Below are 19,320 nucleotides of genomic sequence, written 5' to 3' on the forward strand. Positions count from 1 at the left end.
ACTACGTTATGAGAATTTTCTAAAAAACATGTTCTTTTATAAATATATCGCTCGATGACCGTCCTAGGCAAACAATTATTCAACAAGATTTTTTTAACCATCTGTAAGTTCTCATTATGAAATCGTTTATCTGATAACAAAATAGCGTGGTCGACTAAGTTATTAATCGTGTTAACTTTGTATTTAAACGGATGGTTAGAATGGTAGTTTAAATATCTACCAGAGAAGGTGGGTTTCTGGTACCAACTAGTCAATAGTTTACCATTGTTTCTAAAAACCAATGTATCCAGAAAGTTAATCTTGTTATTTATCTCTGTTTCATGTGTAAATTGCAAACGGTGATGGTATTTATTAAACGTAGTCAAAATGTTATCCATTTTATTGCGTGGTACTATTGCAAAAATATCATCAACGTACCTATAATAAACTGAAATGTCAAATTGTAAAGAGCTTAAACATTCTGTCTCAAGATCAGCCATAACTAAGTCTGCTAAAATAGGTGAAAGGGGGGATCCCATTGGCGTACCATGTATCTGTTCATAAAATTGATCGTTGAAACGAAAACTAGTAGATTCTAATACAGCGTCGATTCCATATAAAAATTGTGTCAAACTAAAATTTGTGTTACATGAAATATCTTTCCAACGTTTTTCAATAGCTTTTAAGACTAATTCCTTAGGAATGTTTGTGAATAAAGAAGTGACGTCAAGAGAAATTAACATTTCATTATCTTCAATACTCAAATTCTTGATTTTATTCGCGAACGTCCAACCGTCTTTAATATGTGAGATAGGTTTCGTAATTGATCGTTCCAATATATCATGTAAAAAACGTGCTGTACTGTACACCGGGCTCCCAAGTGACGAAACAATTATACGTAAAGGCGCGTTAACTTTGTGAATTTTCGGTAGACCGTAACATCGAGGAAGGTTCCCATTTGTGGTATTAAGTCGTTTATATGTCATTTCATCAATCAATTTATTATCTCGCCATGATTTGATTAAAGAATTGATTCTACCCGAAACTTTCTTGAGCGGATCTTTTTTCAGTTTAGTATATGTACCCTGATCACTTAGTGAAACATTCATTTTGTCTATATAATCTGTTTTGTCCATAATAACTGTAGTTTGACCCTTATCGGCTGTCGTAACTAAAATGTCATCGTTATCACGTAGATAACTATGACATTGTTTAGAGTTGTTTATAATGTATCTATCTATGTAGCTAGTGTGTTTCTTTTTGCTAAGAAATCCATATGCCGCTTTAGTTACCTCGTTTCTTGTCGATTCAACAAGAGTATTAGGAATCTTAGTGCAATTAATTTCTAGGTTCTTAGCTATATCGATAACAATGTTAGTGCGGTCATTCTTATAATTCTGTGAGACAGGCAACCCGAATTTATCACCTAAGCTTAAAAACTCTAGAATGTTCTCTGGAATAATTTTATTGCTCAAATTTACTATCCATTTCGATCTGTCAATTTTACTAAAGGGGTTAAGTGAAACATTATTATTACGTATTAAATTATTGAACTTTCTAATCGCGTTATCCTTTTTCGTTTTATTAAAAATAAATAATTTATGTTGATTAAGTTCAAAAAATCTGTTAATTAAAGTACGTGGAAGTAAGTCAAACATCCTTTTTTCGATGTTATAAAGTTTGGAATGTAAGAACTTTATGTTATAATTTAAATCTTTAATTTCTAAGTTCAACAATCTAATTCGAGTTCGTCTAGAAAAATAATCAAATTTTTGGTTTACTATTACTGTAGAAAAAGATGTTCAATTTCAATTTCTTGATGTGTGGTGGAAGTAAATCCAATCTTCTGCATCGAAGCAGGAAAATTAGTTGATGTTTCGATGTAAATAACTTCTTCTTGATATCAATCCATGATTTCAGCAACAATGTGTGGTTAAAACCATAATGATCAGAGATTGTTTGAAAAAAACCACCTCTCCGTGTAAGCACCATCATCTTGTTGAATAATTGTTTCCCTAGGACGGTCATCGAGCGATATATGTATAAAAGAACATGTTTTTTAGAAAATTCTCATAACGTAGTTGACAAAAATAATGTATTTGATATTTCGTCTTGTATTTTAATGCCGTATGTTAAGAACCTAAGTGAGATTATTGAGAGATCTATTAAGAAAACAGGCTTAAGTGTTATTTATACGATTCCTAAAAAACTTGATACGTTTATTAAACCCCGAAAAGACAAATTACCTAAAGCCGATATGACCGAGATAGTTTATAAAGTTGACTGCAATGACTGTGACGCCACATACATCGGACAAACTAAAAGACACCTTAATACTCGGATTAAAGAACATATGAATAATATAAAAATGCATGTCAGCAATCAAAATGTTATAAGCAAACATAGAAATGATTTTTCGCACGACTTTAAATGGACAAACTTAAATATTTTACATCGAGAAACAAACACTAGGAAAAGAGAGATTGCTGAAATGTTTTTTATAAAAAAATTTAATAACACGATCAACCTACAGAAAGACACAGAGAATTTGAATCCGATCTATGATAGAATAATCAAAGCTGTTTAACTTAGTTCGTCTTTACCATCCATACCGAACGTTTACGTGACACAATATTTATATTGAAATATGTAAAATGGAACAAAATTAATTATATATTGCACTTAAGAATTTGTAAGGTACGTTTAAATTGTTATTATAATCTTGGTTTGCGCTTTACTTTCTTAAAAATCAAAATTCTTGTATGTACATCTATTGTAGTTTTTAATGTTAATTTTAGACTTGATAAGGACCTAAACCTAAGGTCGAAACGTTGTCTTTTCTTGTACATGGCATCAAACTAATAATAATAAGAATTAATTTAAGCCAGTTGGGTCGTCTCACATTTATTTTTAATTTTATTCATCACTGGCGATACAAGATATCTACTATTAAATTTTTATCTTCTCCTTCCTCTCCTTCAATCTCTTTAATATCAATAGGTGTATGTGTGTACACGCGCGCACATTTGTACGTATTTATTTAATTATTGGATAGTTGAGAGTACTTAATTGATAAAAAATTATGACAATAATAATCCTTTTGTTTTTTTTTCTTATTATTTACTCAGATTTTTTTGTCTATCTTATAAGATAAACACTTTAGAGATTGAAAATTTCAAGTAAACTAATTGTAAGTAAATTTCACATTAATGCATATAGATGTTTAATCATGAATGTACTAAATAAGTACACAAGACGAACAGTGAGTGAGTGAGTGAGAATGAGAGAGTGTGTGTGTGTGCGTGTGTGTGTGAGAAAGAGAGAGAGAGAGAGAGAGAGAGAGAGAGAGAGAGAGAGTTAGCCAACATCAAGGCCAACATAACCCCGCACGCTGCCGATATGGCGAAGCGCCACTATCGCCATCTGTTGTAAAACGTGCGAGATGGACAAAATTACCACTACATGCATCTTGCATGTGTTGTGTACGTGTGATATATGTGTGCGCATGTGTTGTATACGTGTGAATACGTGTAGCACGATACTACTATGTATGCGTGGTCGATGATGATGATAATAATAATGATGACGGGGACGTTTCTTAATAGAAATTTTTCATATTTCGACTTTGCATTTATATATCTCTGCTTACAAATCACGTAGAGCAGAAATAAAGACACTTTTATTATATAATTCGAACTCAATCTATCGATTAAGTCTAGTATAAACTTGATTGCTTCAGCCATTATTGAAGATTCGAAATATTATAAAGACTCAAATGTCCGACTCGCGTTAAGATACACGGTGTCTCCGCTACGCCCTTAACTGGTCGCGAGACACTACCGTGTCTCTTGATATAGAGCACTTTTTTATTCAAAGGAAAAAAATAATATTAATTTAAACAATTCAGTTTAAACTATACTATCTCAATAACACACTATAATATATCATTAAAATTACATATATAACTTAAATATTGTACCAAATGTTATTAGAATAAAAATCTATATTTTCTAATATCATATTCGATCAATTTTTATATTATTCAAAATATTGTTGAAATTTTAGATTCTTTATTACTTCGATTTTATGATTTTCAACCAAGAACTTATCTCGATTTTTTAACTCGATTCTTTTAAACCTTTGAATGTTCAAAGAATGATACATTTTTTCGCTTATCAAGATAAACAATGCCAGGATTATACTTCCTGCCACTATTGTTAAAGTCGGCGTTACATCTTCTAAACTAACCACATTATAATTCATTTCCAGTTTATTACTTCTTGAAAAATGCTTGCTTTTCAATTTATTTATGACACCATTAAGTTGAAATCGCCGTAAACTGAAAAAAATGTTTGATTACAAAACATTTAAAATGAAAAATTAAAACTTAACAACCATAAATAATTTGATATATATATATGTGTATGTATATATATATATATATATATATATATATATATATATATATATATATTCAATTCTATTAAATATAATTCAATCCTTTACTACAATGTTCATTACAATATTACATTCTTATTAATATATTATACTATTTTAATAAAATTCTCTCAGAATGTTCTCAAGATATTTTTAAAACGTTGTAAAATTGTTAAAAATTTAATTTTTAATTTTTAAAAATTAAATTTTTAACACTATTAAATAACACTATTAAACTCGGTTTATATGTATTAAAAATGTCCTTGATATTTTTATAAATATTAAGAAGTTTGATAAAAAAATTGGATAAAAGATTTGATAAAAGTTTGATAAAATCCAAAAAAATAAATTATATAAAATTCAATAAGTAATAAAATTACTTATCAAAATAAAATTCAAAAAGTATATTGCTTTAAAATGATAAATTGTCAATAGCAATAGAATTTAGTATTTTACAAGTAAAGAATTTGTTTATATGTGATTTTAAACTTTTTATAATATATGCATATAATAGATTTGAACATACTTGATTTAGGTTTGAATATTTTTAGTATTTGGAAGTACTGTTTTTCTATGTATTTATAGAGAGTTCGAACCCTTTTGTTTAAGATGGATTCTATTTGAAAGTACTTTTTTCGAAATTATCTACATATTTTATAAACTTACTTATAATTCATAAGACCAGTGTAAGGATTTCCCTTCGTTAGAGCCATCGCTAAACTATCAGTTCTTCCGCTCTCGATATGTCTGATTTTACACGTCAAATAAATGTTCGTGACGCTTTTAAATAGCTCTGTCGTAAAAAGCGCCAAGTTCTTCCGTTCGCAAATCTGCATAAGAATTATTGGTGTAAATTAATTTTTAAAAAAATGTAATGCTATTAATTTCACTATTTAAACCGCTAACTTGTTTAAATGCCTCTGGCAATGTAGATGGCAAATGTTTTTTCTCTTCCAGCAATTGGTGCATTTTCAAAAATATGGGAGTCTTCATGTGCTGCAATTTGTAAAATTAATCATTCAAACAAAATTCAATACTATATTATTCTTTTTTCAATCATACAATTAATATATTACAGTCTCTTTTAAAAGCTCTAGTTATATTTATATCGTAAGTATATAAGAGACAGAAAAGAAAAAATAGATTTTATATTTATCAATAAGTAAAATTAATTTATTACACAAATTGTTATTATTATAAAAATTATTATTATTATTAACCTTTTTTATATTATACAATATTAATATTTTTAGATAAAATTTCTTCTTGATTATAAATATATAATTAATATATAAAACAGAAAATTCTAAATAAAATTATTTTTATTTATAATTATACTTTTTAATTAAAATTTCCAACTACTCATATCGCGATTCACAAACTGCTATTACTCAAACAATATTAATTTGTAATATAGCTAATAGAACAGAGAGAACTCACATGAATCATATTGTACTCGGCGCTGTTTGTTATGGCAATTAATTTATAAGAACCATCTTTAACGTAATCCTCAAAAGTGGAGAAAGGCAGGTTGGTCTTAGTCAGTGTCAGGAAACTGATCAACGAGGCGGAATAAGCGGATGTGACTATTAACGATGAAACGTAAATCGATAAAACAGCCAATCTCATTGACAACTTGCTGGAAAATTCTATCATTCCGCAAACAGTTATATTGTAAGAAATAGTTCGAAAAATGTTCTTATTACATAATATTTAATGATATTATGTTTGTATATGAGCATATCGGTAGTTTAATATTACCTGACCAACCCTGCTGACAATAAATACCCCAAACATGAACATAGTTTTCGAATAGTAGATTCATTGAAAACCCTTTCACCTTTATAACACTTAACAGAATAGAGGCAATTATTATTACCGTCGCTAACATTATCCAAATCCCGTAACTAAATGCCTGAAAGGTTTATACGATTTAAAATTTAAAAGAATTTATTTTTCATCAAATATATATTTAAAAAATTATAAAAATAAATCATATATATTGTATATTGTATACTAAATTTTGTATATTGTATATTATATACAGAGTACAGGGTGTTTCAGTCTTACCGAAAAACCTGTTAATTGATTTCTGGGATCTTGTTCTCGGTAAAAATGTCGAGACACCAATAATTTTCAAGTTATAAGTGTCTTAAATTATAAGATTGAAAATAAAGGGTTTTTCGCAAACTTGTGGAAATAAAATATTTACAAAACCACATTCTTCAGTTAATTTTAGATAAAGTTTACTTTAACAGAATTTTAATTTAAGGTTTAGTTACAAAAGATACATGATGGCAAAAATTGAGAACATGCAAAAATGATGGCCTCCCTCGACATTTTCGGTGAGGAAAAATCGTCTTCAACTGGACCCAGGAATCTGTCATTAACAGGTTTTCTGGTAAGTTTATGGCATCCTGTGTATTATAATATCATTATTACAGATTACACACGCGTATATAATGCTTAAACGACATAAACATTACCGTGAAGTATCCAGACCAATGCACTCTGGTGGGTTGCTTAAAATAGAGACGAGATCGCGAATGTATCAATGGCAATGTAAAATCGATAAAATTTAGTCTGTCTGCTGTTATTGTGAATGCGGAAGCGCCGATATCAGCTCTGCCATTCACCAATTCACCGATCACGCCGGTCCACTTTTTCTCCCGCTGATTCCAACTGCCGTACGCATCTATTGGATCCAGAACCTCCAACGTGAAGTTCATCGCTTCGCTGAGTTCTATCAGCAGTAAACCAAAAAACCCGCCGATCGCTCCGTTCTTCATCGAGAAAAATGCCGACTCCTTCGAATCCCATTCGTCAACAGAATTATCAAGTCAATTCTATCGCAACTGATGTGTCCGCTAGGATGTGCATCATTAAAGTCTAATATCGATTCTATGACAAATTACGCGAGTGTCGACTGTTTCATTGTGGCAATTTTTGCGCGAAAGAAAATCCTTATTCAAGTATCTTGCAAGTAGATATCAATTTGTTTGCGGGGCAAATGATTTCAAACTCTATAATTACTTAAAAAATACAATAACACTTTCAAGTAGAGGATGACATAGATTTAAACTCTTTAAACACAAAGAACAGTATTTCTAAATACCGTCGAATCTGAATCAAGTATCAGTTTAATTTTTTAGACTCGATCCCGCAACACAAGAAATTCAGTATATCCTCACACATAAAACTTGATCTATTAAATTTGAAGTGTTTTACATATTAGAAGCAATAATGTGTATTAATATTTTAAATACATTGCACCGTAACATTATTAAATATTAAATTGCAATATTTCCAAGAGGACATTTCAATATTACCACAAGCTTGAATAAGAACATTGCAGAAACATTTTGTAACTTCCATGCAATATTGCAATCTTTCAATGTAAGATATATGCAATGTTTCTGCTATCTTTCGGTGCTGTATGAGGTATGTTCGATCATAGTTTTTGATTTTTATGAGAAATTGGAACTCTTATGAGAAATTGGGGAGTGTGCATGGATATGTAGCAAGTATCATAAATAGATTTTTTTTATCTTATAATTAGAGTTCCAATACTACTTGTTAAAGAAGTTTGAACTTTGAAGTTCTTTATTTTCGAGATACTTATAGAGAGTTCAAAGCTATCTCGTCCAGGTTCGTATCTACTTGAAAATATATACTATTTGTATCTACTTGAAAGTATAATACTGTTTGAAAGAGTTTGAAATCAGGTGAACAAATTCGAATCTACTTATAAGATACTTAATAATTCCTTCGCTATTGAAACATTGCAATATATTGGTTGAAACATTATTGCATCATTGCTGCATGATTGCTATGATTAGATGGTCGCTTTTTGTAATATTATACAATGAAACATTACGGCAACATTGCAATGTAATTTTTATAATAATGAATAATAAAAATAAGTACCAGTCTTTTATTGTATAACATTTATATATAAGTTTTTATGACAAAACAACTTAACTAACATTCAAATGTTGTTATGTCCCTGTAATATTTCTACAATGTTACATTGCAACTTGCAAGATTGCAACATTGCTGCGATGTAATTGCAATGTTCTGTACTGTATGGAATTATTAGATTCTAATTGGACTTTTAATGTTGAACTCGAGCCCATCCCTAATTCTCAGATTATTTTCCAACATAAGTAATTAATGTAACTCACGACAAGGTTTCGAAACTCACATTTACGGGCATTACGCGTATGATGTCGCCAAACATGTCGTTCCTCCTGGCATAGAGATTATTTTCCCGCGTTTTGAAAACTAGATTTCCATCAGTGGCCCACGTGGCCACTTCGAATGTCCTGGTGCGATTGTCGCGAATAGCATACCACTCATCCAGGTTCGGATGATCATAACACAGGACTAACATGAGCGTGTCGAAGTCTACGTTAAATATGTTATCAGCGGGATGTCGGCAATACTTCTCGAGCGGTTTTCCAGAGCATTGCAAGAACACGATCAACCAGACGGGAAAAGAGATGGGCTTAACGTTCTTCGTGACCTCAACAAATTCGTTCATGGTCTCCCCAGTGTCGAGAAGAACCACAAACAGTGGCCGGGCGATGGTCCTCTGGTACTCGTCGTATTCACTTACCAGATCCGAGAAGGTTATAGTCGCGGTCATGATCCTCTGTCGTGAGAAGTCACGCGACCATATGTGCAGCAGTGACGTCATATTAAAATCTGTGCGACGCATTGATAAATAATTGCATTAGGGTCGAATTGACAGATTTCAATGACCTTATTAATATTTTATATTATCAAAGATATATATGTCCTTACTTGTTAAAGTTAAAAATTACTTACAATTAGCACTATAGTGCTAAGTAACTTTCACAACATTTTATCCATCAATCACAATTTAGATTATTCGGAATATTCCTATCAAAATACTTCCACGACATAAATAAAAAATCTAACGGCACTTTACTTATGCAATGTGACTACAAGCTTTTGGTTGCAACCGGTTTGAGTAGATATGATTGATACAGTCAATATCAAAAACTCGAAAATTGATACTTAAAAAAAGTAAGATTTTTTACGTTTAAGACTTACACACATCCGCACACCCACACCCGCCCCCCTCTCTCTCTCTCTCAATAATTTTAACCTTCAAGATGCACAACGTGCATGTACAAATATACATGCAATTTAATGACTACAAATATACCTTGATGAGAAATAAAATTTCATATCCTGACAGGGTTTGGGTAATAACTATAGTAAATTAATTAAAAATTGAAAAATGTTAAAAAATTAATAACTTTTAACCTAGTTTAGTTAATTTAAAATGTATTATTCAACTGTAATTATTTTTTACTTTAAACTTACTTCCTATGCTTGAACAACGTGGTATGATCGTTAACGAAAATAACGTTTTTAGTTGCCGGTAAAATATAGTGTATATAATTTGAAACTTTTAAGGGGATGCCGTATGTTTTTACCGACCGAATGATATGTATAAAGTTAGCCCCGCACTTTTCGAATTTTGAATTTTTCTTGATTGTGCTGCATTGTGCTTTGTTTGTGCTGTATTGTACCGCAAACGGCAACTCTAACTCAAAGCACATTCAAGAAAAAAAATCAAATATTTTGTGCTAGCCCCCTATTTCTTGAATTTTGAATTTTTCTTGATTGTGCTGCATTGTGCTCCGTTTGTGCTGTATTGTGCCGCAAACGGCAACTCTAACTCAAAGCATATTCAAGAAAAAAAATCAAAATTTTTTTGCTAGCCCCCCATTTTTCGAATTTTGAATTTTTTTATTGCGCTGCACAATACAGCACAAACGGAGCACAATGCAGCACAATCAAGAAAAATTCAAAATTCGAAAAGTGCGGGGTTAACTTCACACACATGACCGAATGCAAATATTGATTATTTTGGGATATGTTTTATTGATTATAAAGATCAATAAATCCTTTTCCATGATTAAAGTACTTATAAAAACGGATTGCGCTAGCTATAATTCCATATATAAATCATACGAAAATAAAAATTTATAGTTTTGTTATCGGCTTTTTTTGTGTCAGTTCGTAACAATACTTATTTAATAAAAAAAGTTCTGCAGTCTGTGCATAAGATATAGCTCGCGTAATAGGGATAACATGAAAGAATATTAATGAACAATTAGAAGTAAGATTACAAATATAATAAAAAAAGATTATATATTAATAAATTTTCACGCATATGTATGTGTACATGCATGTGTATATGTGTAAACGTGCATATGTGCGGTTATGTGTGATGCTAATCTTGGAGTTCGGCCGTCAGTCCGGCATCCCCTTAAGACTACTATATAGATAAAATAACTTAAAAATCTTATTTATTACTCTACAAATCAATTTTATAAATTAGTTTTTAAGCAATCTTATCAGAAAATTTATGTCATATTTTAATGCTCCGGGCACGCCAAGTTTTATTCGTCATTTTAATCCTTTCAATGTTGGATTTAAATCGTTTTAACTATATAAATGATAGCATTATTCTTAAGAAGACAAAGGTGATGAATTTTATATCAAATCAAATAATACAGAAATTAATATATCATTTATACTTGGCTGAGTAGCTTTGATTTTATATCTATTTTCGAGCTGCATTTCTAAATATATTTTTAAACTTTATTTTCAAACATTGAATTTGTGTGTATGTTTATGTTTTTCAACATTATTTGTGTGTGTAAAGTGTCTCTTTAAAAAAATACTTTTGCTAGAAAAATTTTTACAAAGGCATTTTGCATACAATATCGAATTTTTTTATATACTTGGCGGTTTTTTCTTTTATCAAGATTTTGTTGTGTTCCTTCTTATTCATATACATTCTGTCAAAAAATTATTGTACATTTTATTCGTTAAACTTATTTTGTTTATAATATCTAAATTTGTTTATAATATCTAAATAAACTGCTGCGAGAGAGACACACACACACACACACATACACAGCTAAAATCTTTTAAAAAAGTTATTCAAAACCATGTCCTTGATAATATTGTATATCAAAGTTACTGAAATCTCTGAGATTGACCTTAATATAAATATAATTATTGACGGGAAATTTTTTATAATTTATAATTAAAAATGTTTAAAAAAAGAATTTTGCGAATATATCTAAAGCAATTTTTTGCACATGAAATATTCTTTTTAAATATATATTTATTTTTAGCTCATAGAAACTTTCTTTTCGCCGTCTACTGATTGCAGGATAGTATACATAAGAAGCGAGAAAGACAGAAGGGCTAATTTTTAAATACTTACTATGATAGTTGCCAGACCACACAAAAATAACGCTGAAAGTGCAATAATACTTGTGAACATCACTAATTAGCCGAAAATAATTGTTAATGTGCATTTCTTCCGCTTTAATAGTTAACATGAAGAAGAGCGTCACAATAAATTGCACTATATACTTCATCGTGGAATTAAAGCAACTTACAAAAAAAAAATCCGAATAAAATTAATGAATAATTAACTATGCAGAAATATAATTTTTGTTTAATTAAAAATATTATCGTAATACAAAAATAACTATTGATGCAGATGTGCACGTTTAATTTTATGTGAAAAAAATGTTCCTTTTATAAAAATTAAAACAAATTAGGAGAAGCGAAAAGAAATCTCTCAGTAATTTTAATTTCTTCTGATAATTCTACAAAGATAGTTCATGAGCTGGGATCTTTTAGCAAAAAGCGTTAGTAGTTAACAGAAAGAGAAAGAATAAGTTTCACGATAGAGCAAATGCACGACTGAAAAGCGATCGTCACGAACATGTTTGACTTTATCGGATCCGAGGGATCTAAATATGGGGTGCGCGTAAAAGAGTGCTACCAGGTGATATATTGTAAATTATGCTTGCCGCATTGTTATAAATTATGCGAGGATGCGTATCAGGGCACGATTCTTCTTATCGGTGAATAATCGGCCGAATCATAAATTATTTATCGTTGTTAAACTCCTAGTAAGCAGTATTATTTATTCACGTTTCATCAAACGGTACAAGTTATCAATGTAGATCAAAAGAAATTTTTTTAATATATACACACACACATCGATACTGATTAACTATTCATATATTGGACATCATAATATTGTTAACAAAAATTGATTTTATATATATTCAAAAAATATATTACTTTTTAATATCTAAACAAAATATTTATACGCTACAAATCTGTAAATACACATATACACGAAGACATAGAAAATAGCATTTCTCTAATAATACTATAATGGCACTAATAATATCAATAATAATAAAATTAATACTAATAATAATAAAATATAATATATTTGTATATATAATAATAGTTTTTCATTTCTTCATTAATATAAAGATATTCGCAATAAGCAACAAATTAAATAAAATCATATAATAAAAATTTCTAGTGGCCCTTATTGCCTTTTAAGAAACAATTGTTTTTTCGAGCGATAGAAGAGCCTCGATTGAAATTTCTTCTTCATCTTGTATTGATAATAAATTTTCTCCACGACCAGTACAACGCTGCTTAAAATAATGCCTCCACAGAGAATCGCCAAGATTGGGACAATACTAACTATGCGAACCGGTGTGTAAGCTTTGCTTTCAGTTGATTGTATCAAGAATTTCATATCCTTTAAACGCTTCATTATCCCGTTATCCAAAAATTTCTGTAAACTGCAGTAAAAATTTTGGTAATTTTAAAGTAAAAAAGAGTGAATAGAAAAAAATTGTTAAAACAGATATTCACTGGTAATTTATCACGCTAGTGTAGGGATTGTCTTTGGACAGAATCATCCCCAGGTTATCTATTCTCTCAGTGCTGACGCTGGACAATTTGCAAGGAATTCTCATTTCGACGCTTTTCTTTAAAGCGTCCAATATCATTTAAGCAACCTTTTTCTCATGGCAAATCTGAAAAAATATAATAAATTATATAAATAACCTTTTAAAAAAAAATAAGCATATAAAAAATATCGTAAATTTAAAAAAAAATTATAATTAGTAATTAAATTAATTTTATCAGAAAAAAATTAATATAATATCAACAATTTATTATTATTATAAATATCAATCGCACTTGCACGAAACCATCAATTAAAGTCTCCGGCAATTCTGACTCCTGTTTCATTAACTTCATCAGTTCCGCCGAGAAAGATTTCTTCGATGTTTCGTACTTTGATTGATGCTATGTGTACAAAAATATTTTATTATAATATTATTAATATAATATAATTTAATTTAATTTAATTTAATTTATTAATAATATACATAATCAGACACACAACACAATTATGACCATACATGTATATATATATATACATATATATATATATATATATATATATATATATATATATATACACGGTGAGTCATTTTAATCAACGCACGTAAATATCTCGTGTAGAGATGGAAAAAATGTTTCAAACAAAAGTTTTTTGACTATGAGAAGAACATAAAATGATGTTATTGATTTGACCTTGTATAATCATTTAAAGGTCACGTATAGGTTACCTTCAATTTTTTAAATAGACCTGCTATTTTTCATTACATATATTCTTATAGCTTATCTAAAGAGCTTTCCAAAACCCAATAATAAAGTGTTGTTTGATGAAGTACTTTTCAAATTATAAAAGTTTAAAGTTTTACAATTTTTTGGAATAAAATGTAAAATATCTTGTAAAATGTTCAGTTCAAATCAATATATATCTTATGTCCCCCTCATAGACAAAAAACTTTAGTTTGAGACGTTTTTTCCATTTTGCTTACTATACGAGATATTTACGTGCGTTGATTAAAATGACTCACCCTGTATGTTATATATATATAATCATTATATATATATATATATATATATATATATATATATATATATATAATGATTAGACAATAATTTATTCGCTTATACAAGTATATGTATGAGCATCAAAAGTGAAAGTCAGAATACTTAATTAAGATGAACTGGATGAACTTACGGAGATTACGTCGTAGTCGGCACTGCCGCGTGGAACAATTAATTGATAAGTACCATCCTCCACAAATTCATCTATCGAACGAAAAGGAAGAACGCGAATGCAAGCCGTTAAAAAGCACACCAATGCCGCTGAATAATGAGCCGTTATCAATACTGCCGTTAAAAATATCGTAAAATACGCAATACGTATCGATGAACATCTCGGAAACGCTACAAAGAAAAAAATTAAGTCTTAAAAAGTTTTAGGAAAAAATGCATTTAAAAATATCATTTAATTTTTTATCTAATTTCTGATTAAAATAATTTAATTCTTTTTAATTACAGTTTCTCAATTTTTTTCTTAATTAGAAAAATCTATCTCTCTCCTTTCCCTTCCTCATTTTCTTTCTTTCTTCTCTCTTTTTCCCTCTCCTTTTTTCTCCCTTCACTTTTTATCCTCTATTTTTTTGTTAAAATATTTTTAAAATATTTGATGAATATGGTGTTTATATAATAAATTAGAATTGCTTCGTAAAATTAATTCTGTAACAAAGTATACTCACCTATAAGTGCTTGTTGACAGAAGATACCCCAAATGTAGAGAAAATTGTCGGAAATCAAATCCATAATGTTTCCAGATTCACGACACAATTTCATGAAGGATAGCAGAAACGGTGCAACAGCTATTAACGTGATAATCGCAACCCAAATACGCAAACTGAACGTCTGTTGAACACAATTACATTATTTTAATTTAAAATTTGGAACTTTTTTAAATGTTATAATCCCTAACAGCATACATATCCCGAAGACGTACAAGACATCCTAAGGATGTTACAATGTCCTCTGGATATCCTCTGAATAGCCTCTGAATATCTTTCGCATATGTTGTGCTATTAGAGATATACATTTTTTATACGCTTGAATGAAAACGTAAACTCTATAAGACGATCTTATATTGTCAATCAATCTTTTTATTAATCATGATTACCTGAAAATAACCGAGCCACTTGACGCCGCATATCCCAGGTTCCCTGACGAATAGGCTGTTTTTAGATATTATCAAGGGTAGCGTAAAATCGACGAAACGCACCCGCAAACTCGTCATCGACATATCGGCGATAGCAAAATCCGCGCGGCCTGATACAATCTCATTCATTACTCCGGACCAAGTATGATTCTTGTGATTCCACATGCCGTGGTCGTCTAATGCCAACACGACATCCAAACTAAAGTTGAGGGAATTCGTGAGCTCATCTACCACTTTTCCGTACAAACTGCCCACGTAGTTTTCGTCAAATCTCGAAGAAAGCGGTATATCCTAAGTTCGTTTAATATTAATTAATTAAATTAAACACTTGTGCTTCGCAATTACTCAAATATGAAATATATGTTATAAATTAAAGTTTACAGCGTAGGCGCCGCCTTAGTAAGCTTGGCCTACGCTGTTTTCCGTTGTAGGCAGGCGCTAATTGGCAAACTTTAATAATTGATAGCGTCAAAAATAAAGCTCAGATTAAAAAATGGCTCAAGACTTTTCGATTTAATTGGTCGTCCTGCACCAGATAGTGTGCTTTGTATCTTTGTTTAGTTATACCTTGTATACATATTACATATCTTAAAATATTGTATACAATCGAGTACCTTGACTGTGACAGTTCGCAAGACAACTCCCTCCAAGTCGTTCCTTCGATCGTAGAGGGATAAGTTTGTCAAGGGCACGAATCCCAAATCATCCTCCCACTTTGCCAGATCGAAAATCTTGGTGGTCTCGCCTTTGACCGAGTACCATTCTTGTAGAATTTCTTCGTTGTGGCATAATACCAACATCTGCGTGTCGAATGCCAGGTTGAAAGGATTGCCTATCGGCTGGCGACAATGATCGTGAGTATTGTTGGCTGGTGTGAAAAGGAACAGCACAAACCACACCGGGAAAGACATGGGATAGGTATTGGTAGCCTCTGCGAATTCCAGGTATGCATCGAAATCGGGCATAATAACGATGATGATGGGCTGCACTATTTGATGGCGATATCTGAGCAATCTCCATAATTTTCTAAAGTGCACGTCCAGAGTCACCACGTAGTTCCGGCCTAGCAGACGAGAACACGTATGCACCAGGTGCGTAATTTGCAGATCTACAGCAAAGATTTTACAAATTCAGTTTGATAATTCAAACAATATTATGTCTAAAATTGGCACATAAGACATCCTTAAGATGTCTTTAAAAGACGTCTTTTGAATATCATATCATAAGATTTCTTAAAGACGTCTTATAGACTACTTAAAGATGTCTTATGCGCCACTTTTAGACGTGGTGTTGTCTGGGTAGTTTGATGCAGCTACGAAAATTTTGCACTAAAAGATAACACTGGTCAACAAAAATAAACTTTTGTTTAGTTACTAAGAATGTTTGAACTTTTAGATTAATCGATTAGATTGACGCTATCAATTATTAAAGTTTACTTTATTGGAGATGCTTGATCCAAAAATAATCACAGTTTTACCGAATTGACTTTAGTTTTTGAGACAATAGATACTTAAATTAAACAATTTTATCCCAATACGATCTGTAGCTGCTAACATATGCAGAGTTTGGTCTGTCTTTTTATTCTTCAACAACAAAATTACTTTGTACCATTAATTGCGAACATGGTATTGATTTTCTAGATTGGGAATCTCTTATTTTTATCTTATCTCTTTTTTGAGATAGTAGGGTCCATGAAAAACATAAAAAATACAAAAAATTTAATTATTAGATGTATCCTCAAATCATATGAAAACTGTCTCAAATCATACGAAAAAAATATATATATGATGAAATACTTAATAGCGTTGTATTCAGGTAAAATAATATAAAAACAAAGTAAGCTGAATCAGATAATCACAATTGATGAATAGAAAAATACTGTTTGTACTATTTTTTATGTACAGATCATCAGGATCACGTTGGAGATAAAAATAATGTTAAAAAATAAAAAGACAGACCAAACCCTGCTACACATGTCATATTTGGGGTAAAATCATAATTTGAGTATCCATCTCAAAAACTATATAACCAATTCGGCAAAACTATGTTGTCATTTTTGGATTCAGCGTCCCCAAAATATCTCAATCATCTTTTGCAACGAAACAAAAATTTTATTTTGTTGACCAGTGTAATATTTATTCAAACTATACTCTAAACTAACCGCCATAGTCACCATACTCGTCTCCAGGATGGGTGAATATAACAGTCGCTGCGGAATAAAATTTTCGAATGTCCATAATCACTTCGACGAAAACATCGATGTGAAAATGCTTTTCCGAATTTATGAAAACTAAAAGCAGTATCGAGTACGTCAGATAAAGATGAGCCAATCTCATTTCGTCGCCGTTAGAGGATCGTGTTTATAGCTCGAAGGACTCCAAGAGACCGACTAAACACGATTCAAATTTCTGCAAATGCTTTTTCCTATCAAGTAACGTGAGTAGATGCAGGGACGTACATGCATATCAAATATAGAATAGATATATTCTATTGTTTAATTTGCTTTTTTTCTTTTTTCCTTTTGATTAAGATATTTTTATAAATGTTTTTTATTTTTAATTGATACACAATTTTTTTATAATATATTATTATTTCTGTAGGATATATATTTTACATATAATTTTATACAACTAGCTATAATTTTAAATTTCTTAAAAATTATAGTTTATTAAAATTTTTTATATTTTTCCTAAAGATATTTATATTGATTATAATAACATTAATATGTGTTGAAGTATAAATGCAATTAATTATTGAGTTATACACAAATAAAGATATAAAAATATAAAAAATATAAAAATCGCATTTATATGGAGCGAAATAAGATAATTTACGTCAATCGACAAATCCTAAAATTTTGAATACCAGAGATATATCCACTTATCCGTCCCTGAGGAAGGCGTCCATAGGGAAAGTGCACATTTCAATTTATAATATCGCATGAGATGTATTTTCTACAAGCACGTACTGACCGATATATCAGTTCCATTAGAAAATTGCGATCAAATGCTCAGCTGATTTCATCTTAAATGAGCATTTATCAGAGTAAATGTTATCGAGCTAACATTTTTCAGTTGACAGGCAGTAATGCTTATATTCCATATTTCTGCTAAAAGAGCAACGATAAATCATTATTTTCTTAAACTATATACTTATGACATCTATATTGCGTGTAATATTTGATCTAATCATTAGAATAATACTTTTTCAATTTTTTCATATTTCAGAAAATAGATTAAAAATGAGTTAGATTATTAGATAAAAAGGCTTTTAAATTAATTAAAATACATAAATTTTAAGTTCTACGCGCCTTAAAATAATAAAAGATTGGAAACCTTGCTCAAGCTGGTTTTTCAATTTTGGTTTTCTCATAAAAACTTAATAAACAAAATAAAATGATGAAGAAAGAAATTTCTAATTTGCATACATCTTTCACATCTTAAAATATTTTTAAAAACATCCTATACATATGTGTGTATTTTTTTTATATGTCCCCACTGTCTGAAAATTCAAATATCTCTAATAACTTAAGATTTAAATTATTAATCAAATTTCTGATTTGCACTTTTTTAAAAAATTCAAAAATTTTCATTTAAAAAAATTTTTTAATTAAAAAATAGGAAACTTTAAAAAATAAACCATGTCACTAATTTTTCTTAAATTCAATATCAATCATTCTTTAATAATATTTTATTTATGTAAAATATTTTAACCCGATATTTCAAAATTTACGAAAGTTAAACAAATATTTTTTGAAAAATTCAAAATTTCATAAGAAATAAACTCTCACCAATTCTTGTCAAATTTAATACCAAACATCTTTTAATGATACTCTATTTATATGTAACAAAATTTAATCCAATATTTCAAAATTTACGTAAGTTAGAGCAGCCATAGATATTTTTAGAAAAATTAAAACTGCATTA

At 29.9% G+C, this 19,320-nt stretch overlaps 2 protein-coding genes across 2 annotated transcripts; both read right to left on the reverse strand.

Moving 5' to 3' along the window:
* Positions 1-4,017: 4,017 nt before the first annotated feature.
* On the reverse strand, positions 4,018-11,849 carry LOC146725075 (glutamate receptor ionotropic, delta-2). The gene is made up of 8 exons (XM_085484687.1): positions 11,693-11,849; positions 8,621-9,123; positions 6,903-7,223; positions 6,178-6,331; positions 5,857-6,065; positions 5,323-5,412; positions 5,083-5,246; positions 4,018-4,318 (listed from the first exon to the last, which is right to left on the reverse strand). Exons 1-8 carry the CDS (start codon positions 11,847-11,849, stop codon positions 4,018-4,020), a joined length of 1,899 nt encoding a protein of 632 aa, XP_085340813.1.
* A 757-nt stretch (positions 11,850-12,606) lies between these two features.
* On the reverse strand, positions 12,607-17,770 carry LOC114935133 (glutamate receptor ionotropic, delta-2-like). The gene is given in 8 exon segments (XM_029307877.2): positions 12,607-13,088; positions 13,162-13,325; positions 13,492-13,599; positions 14,387-14,595; positions 14,928-15,090; positions 15,356-15,685; positions 16,009-16,502; positions 17,556-17,770. Coding segments are annotated over 8 exon segments (1,905 nt in total). The 5' UTR covers positions 17,731-17,770; the 3' UTR covers positions 12,607-12,826.
* Between the last annotated feature and the right edge of the window lie 1,550 nt (positions 17,771-19,320).

This window comes from Nylanderia fulva, unplaced genomic scaffold, assembly GCF_048542155.1.
Source record: "Nylanderia fulva isolate GAGA-0341 unplaced genomic scaffold, ASM4854215v1 Scaffold105, whole genome shotgun sequence".
Lineage (NCBI taxonomy): Eukaryota > Metazoa > Arthropoda > Insecta > Hymenoptera > Formicidae > Nylanderia > Nylanderia fulva.

Bases quoted from the DNA above. Each gene is read 5' to 3' on its own strand.
- LOC146725075 (XM_085484687.1), bottom strand. From the start codon at position 11,849: ATGAAGTATATAGTGCAATTTATTGTGACGCTCTTCTTCATGTTAACT. The intron at 7,224-8,620 runs GTGAGTTTCGAA...TGGGATTCGAAG, and splicing joins TACGCGTAATGCCCGTAAAT to GAGTCGGCATTTTTCTCGAT. The intron at 4,319-5,082 runs GTAAGTTTATAA...CATTTTTTTCAG, and splicing joins ACTGGTCTTATGAATTATAA to TTTACGGCGATTTCAACTTA.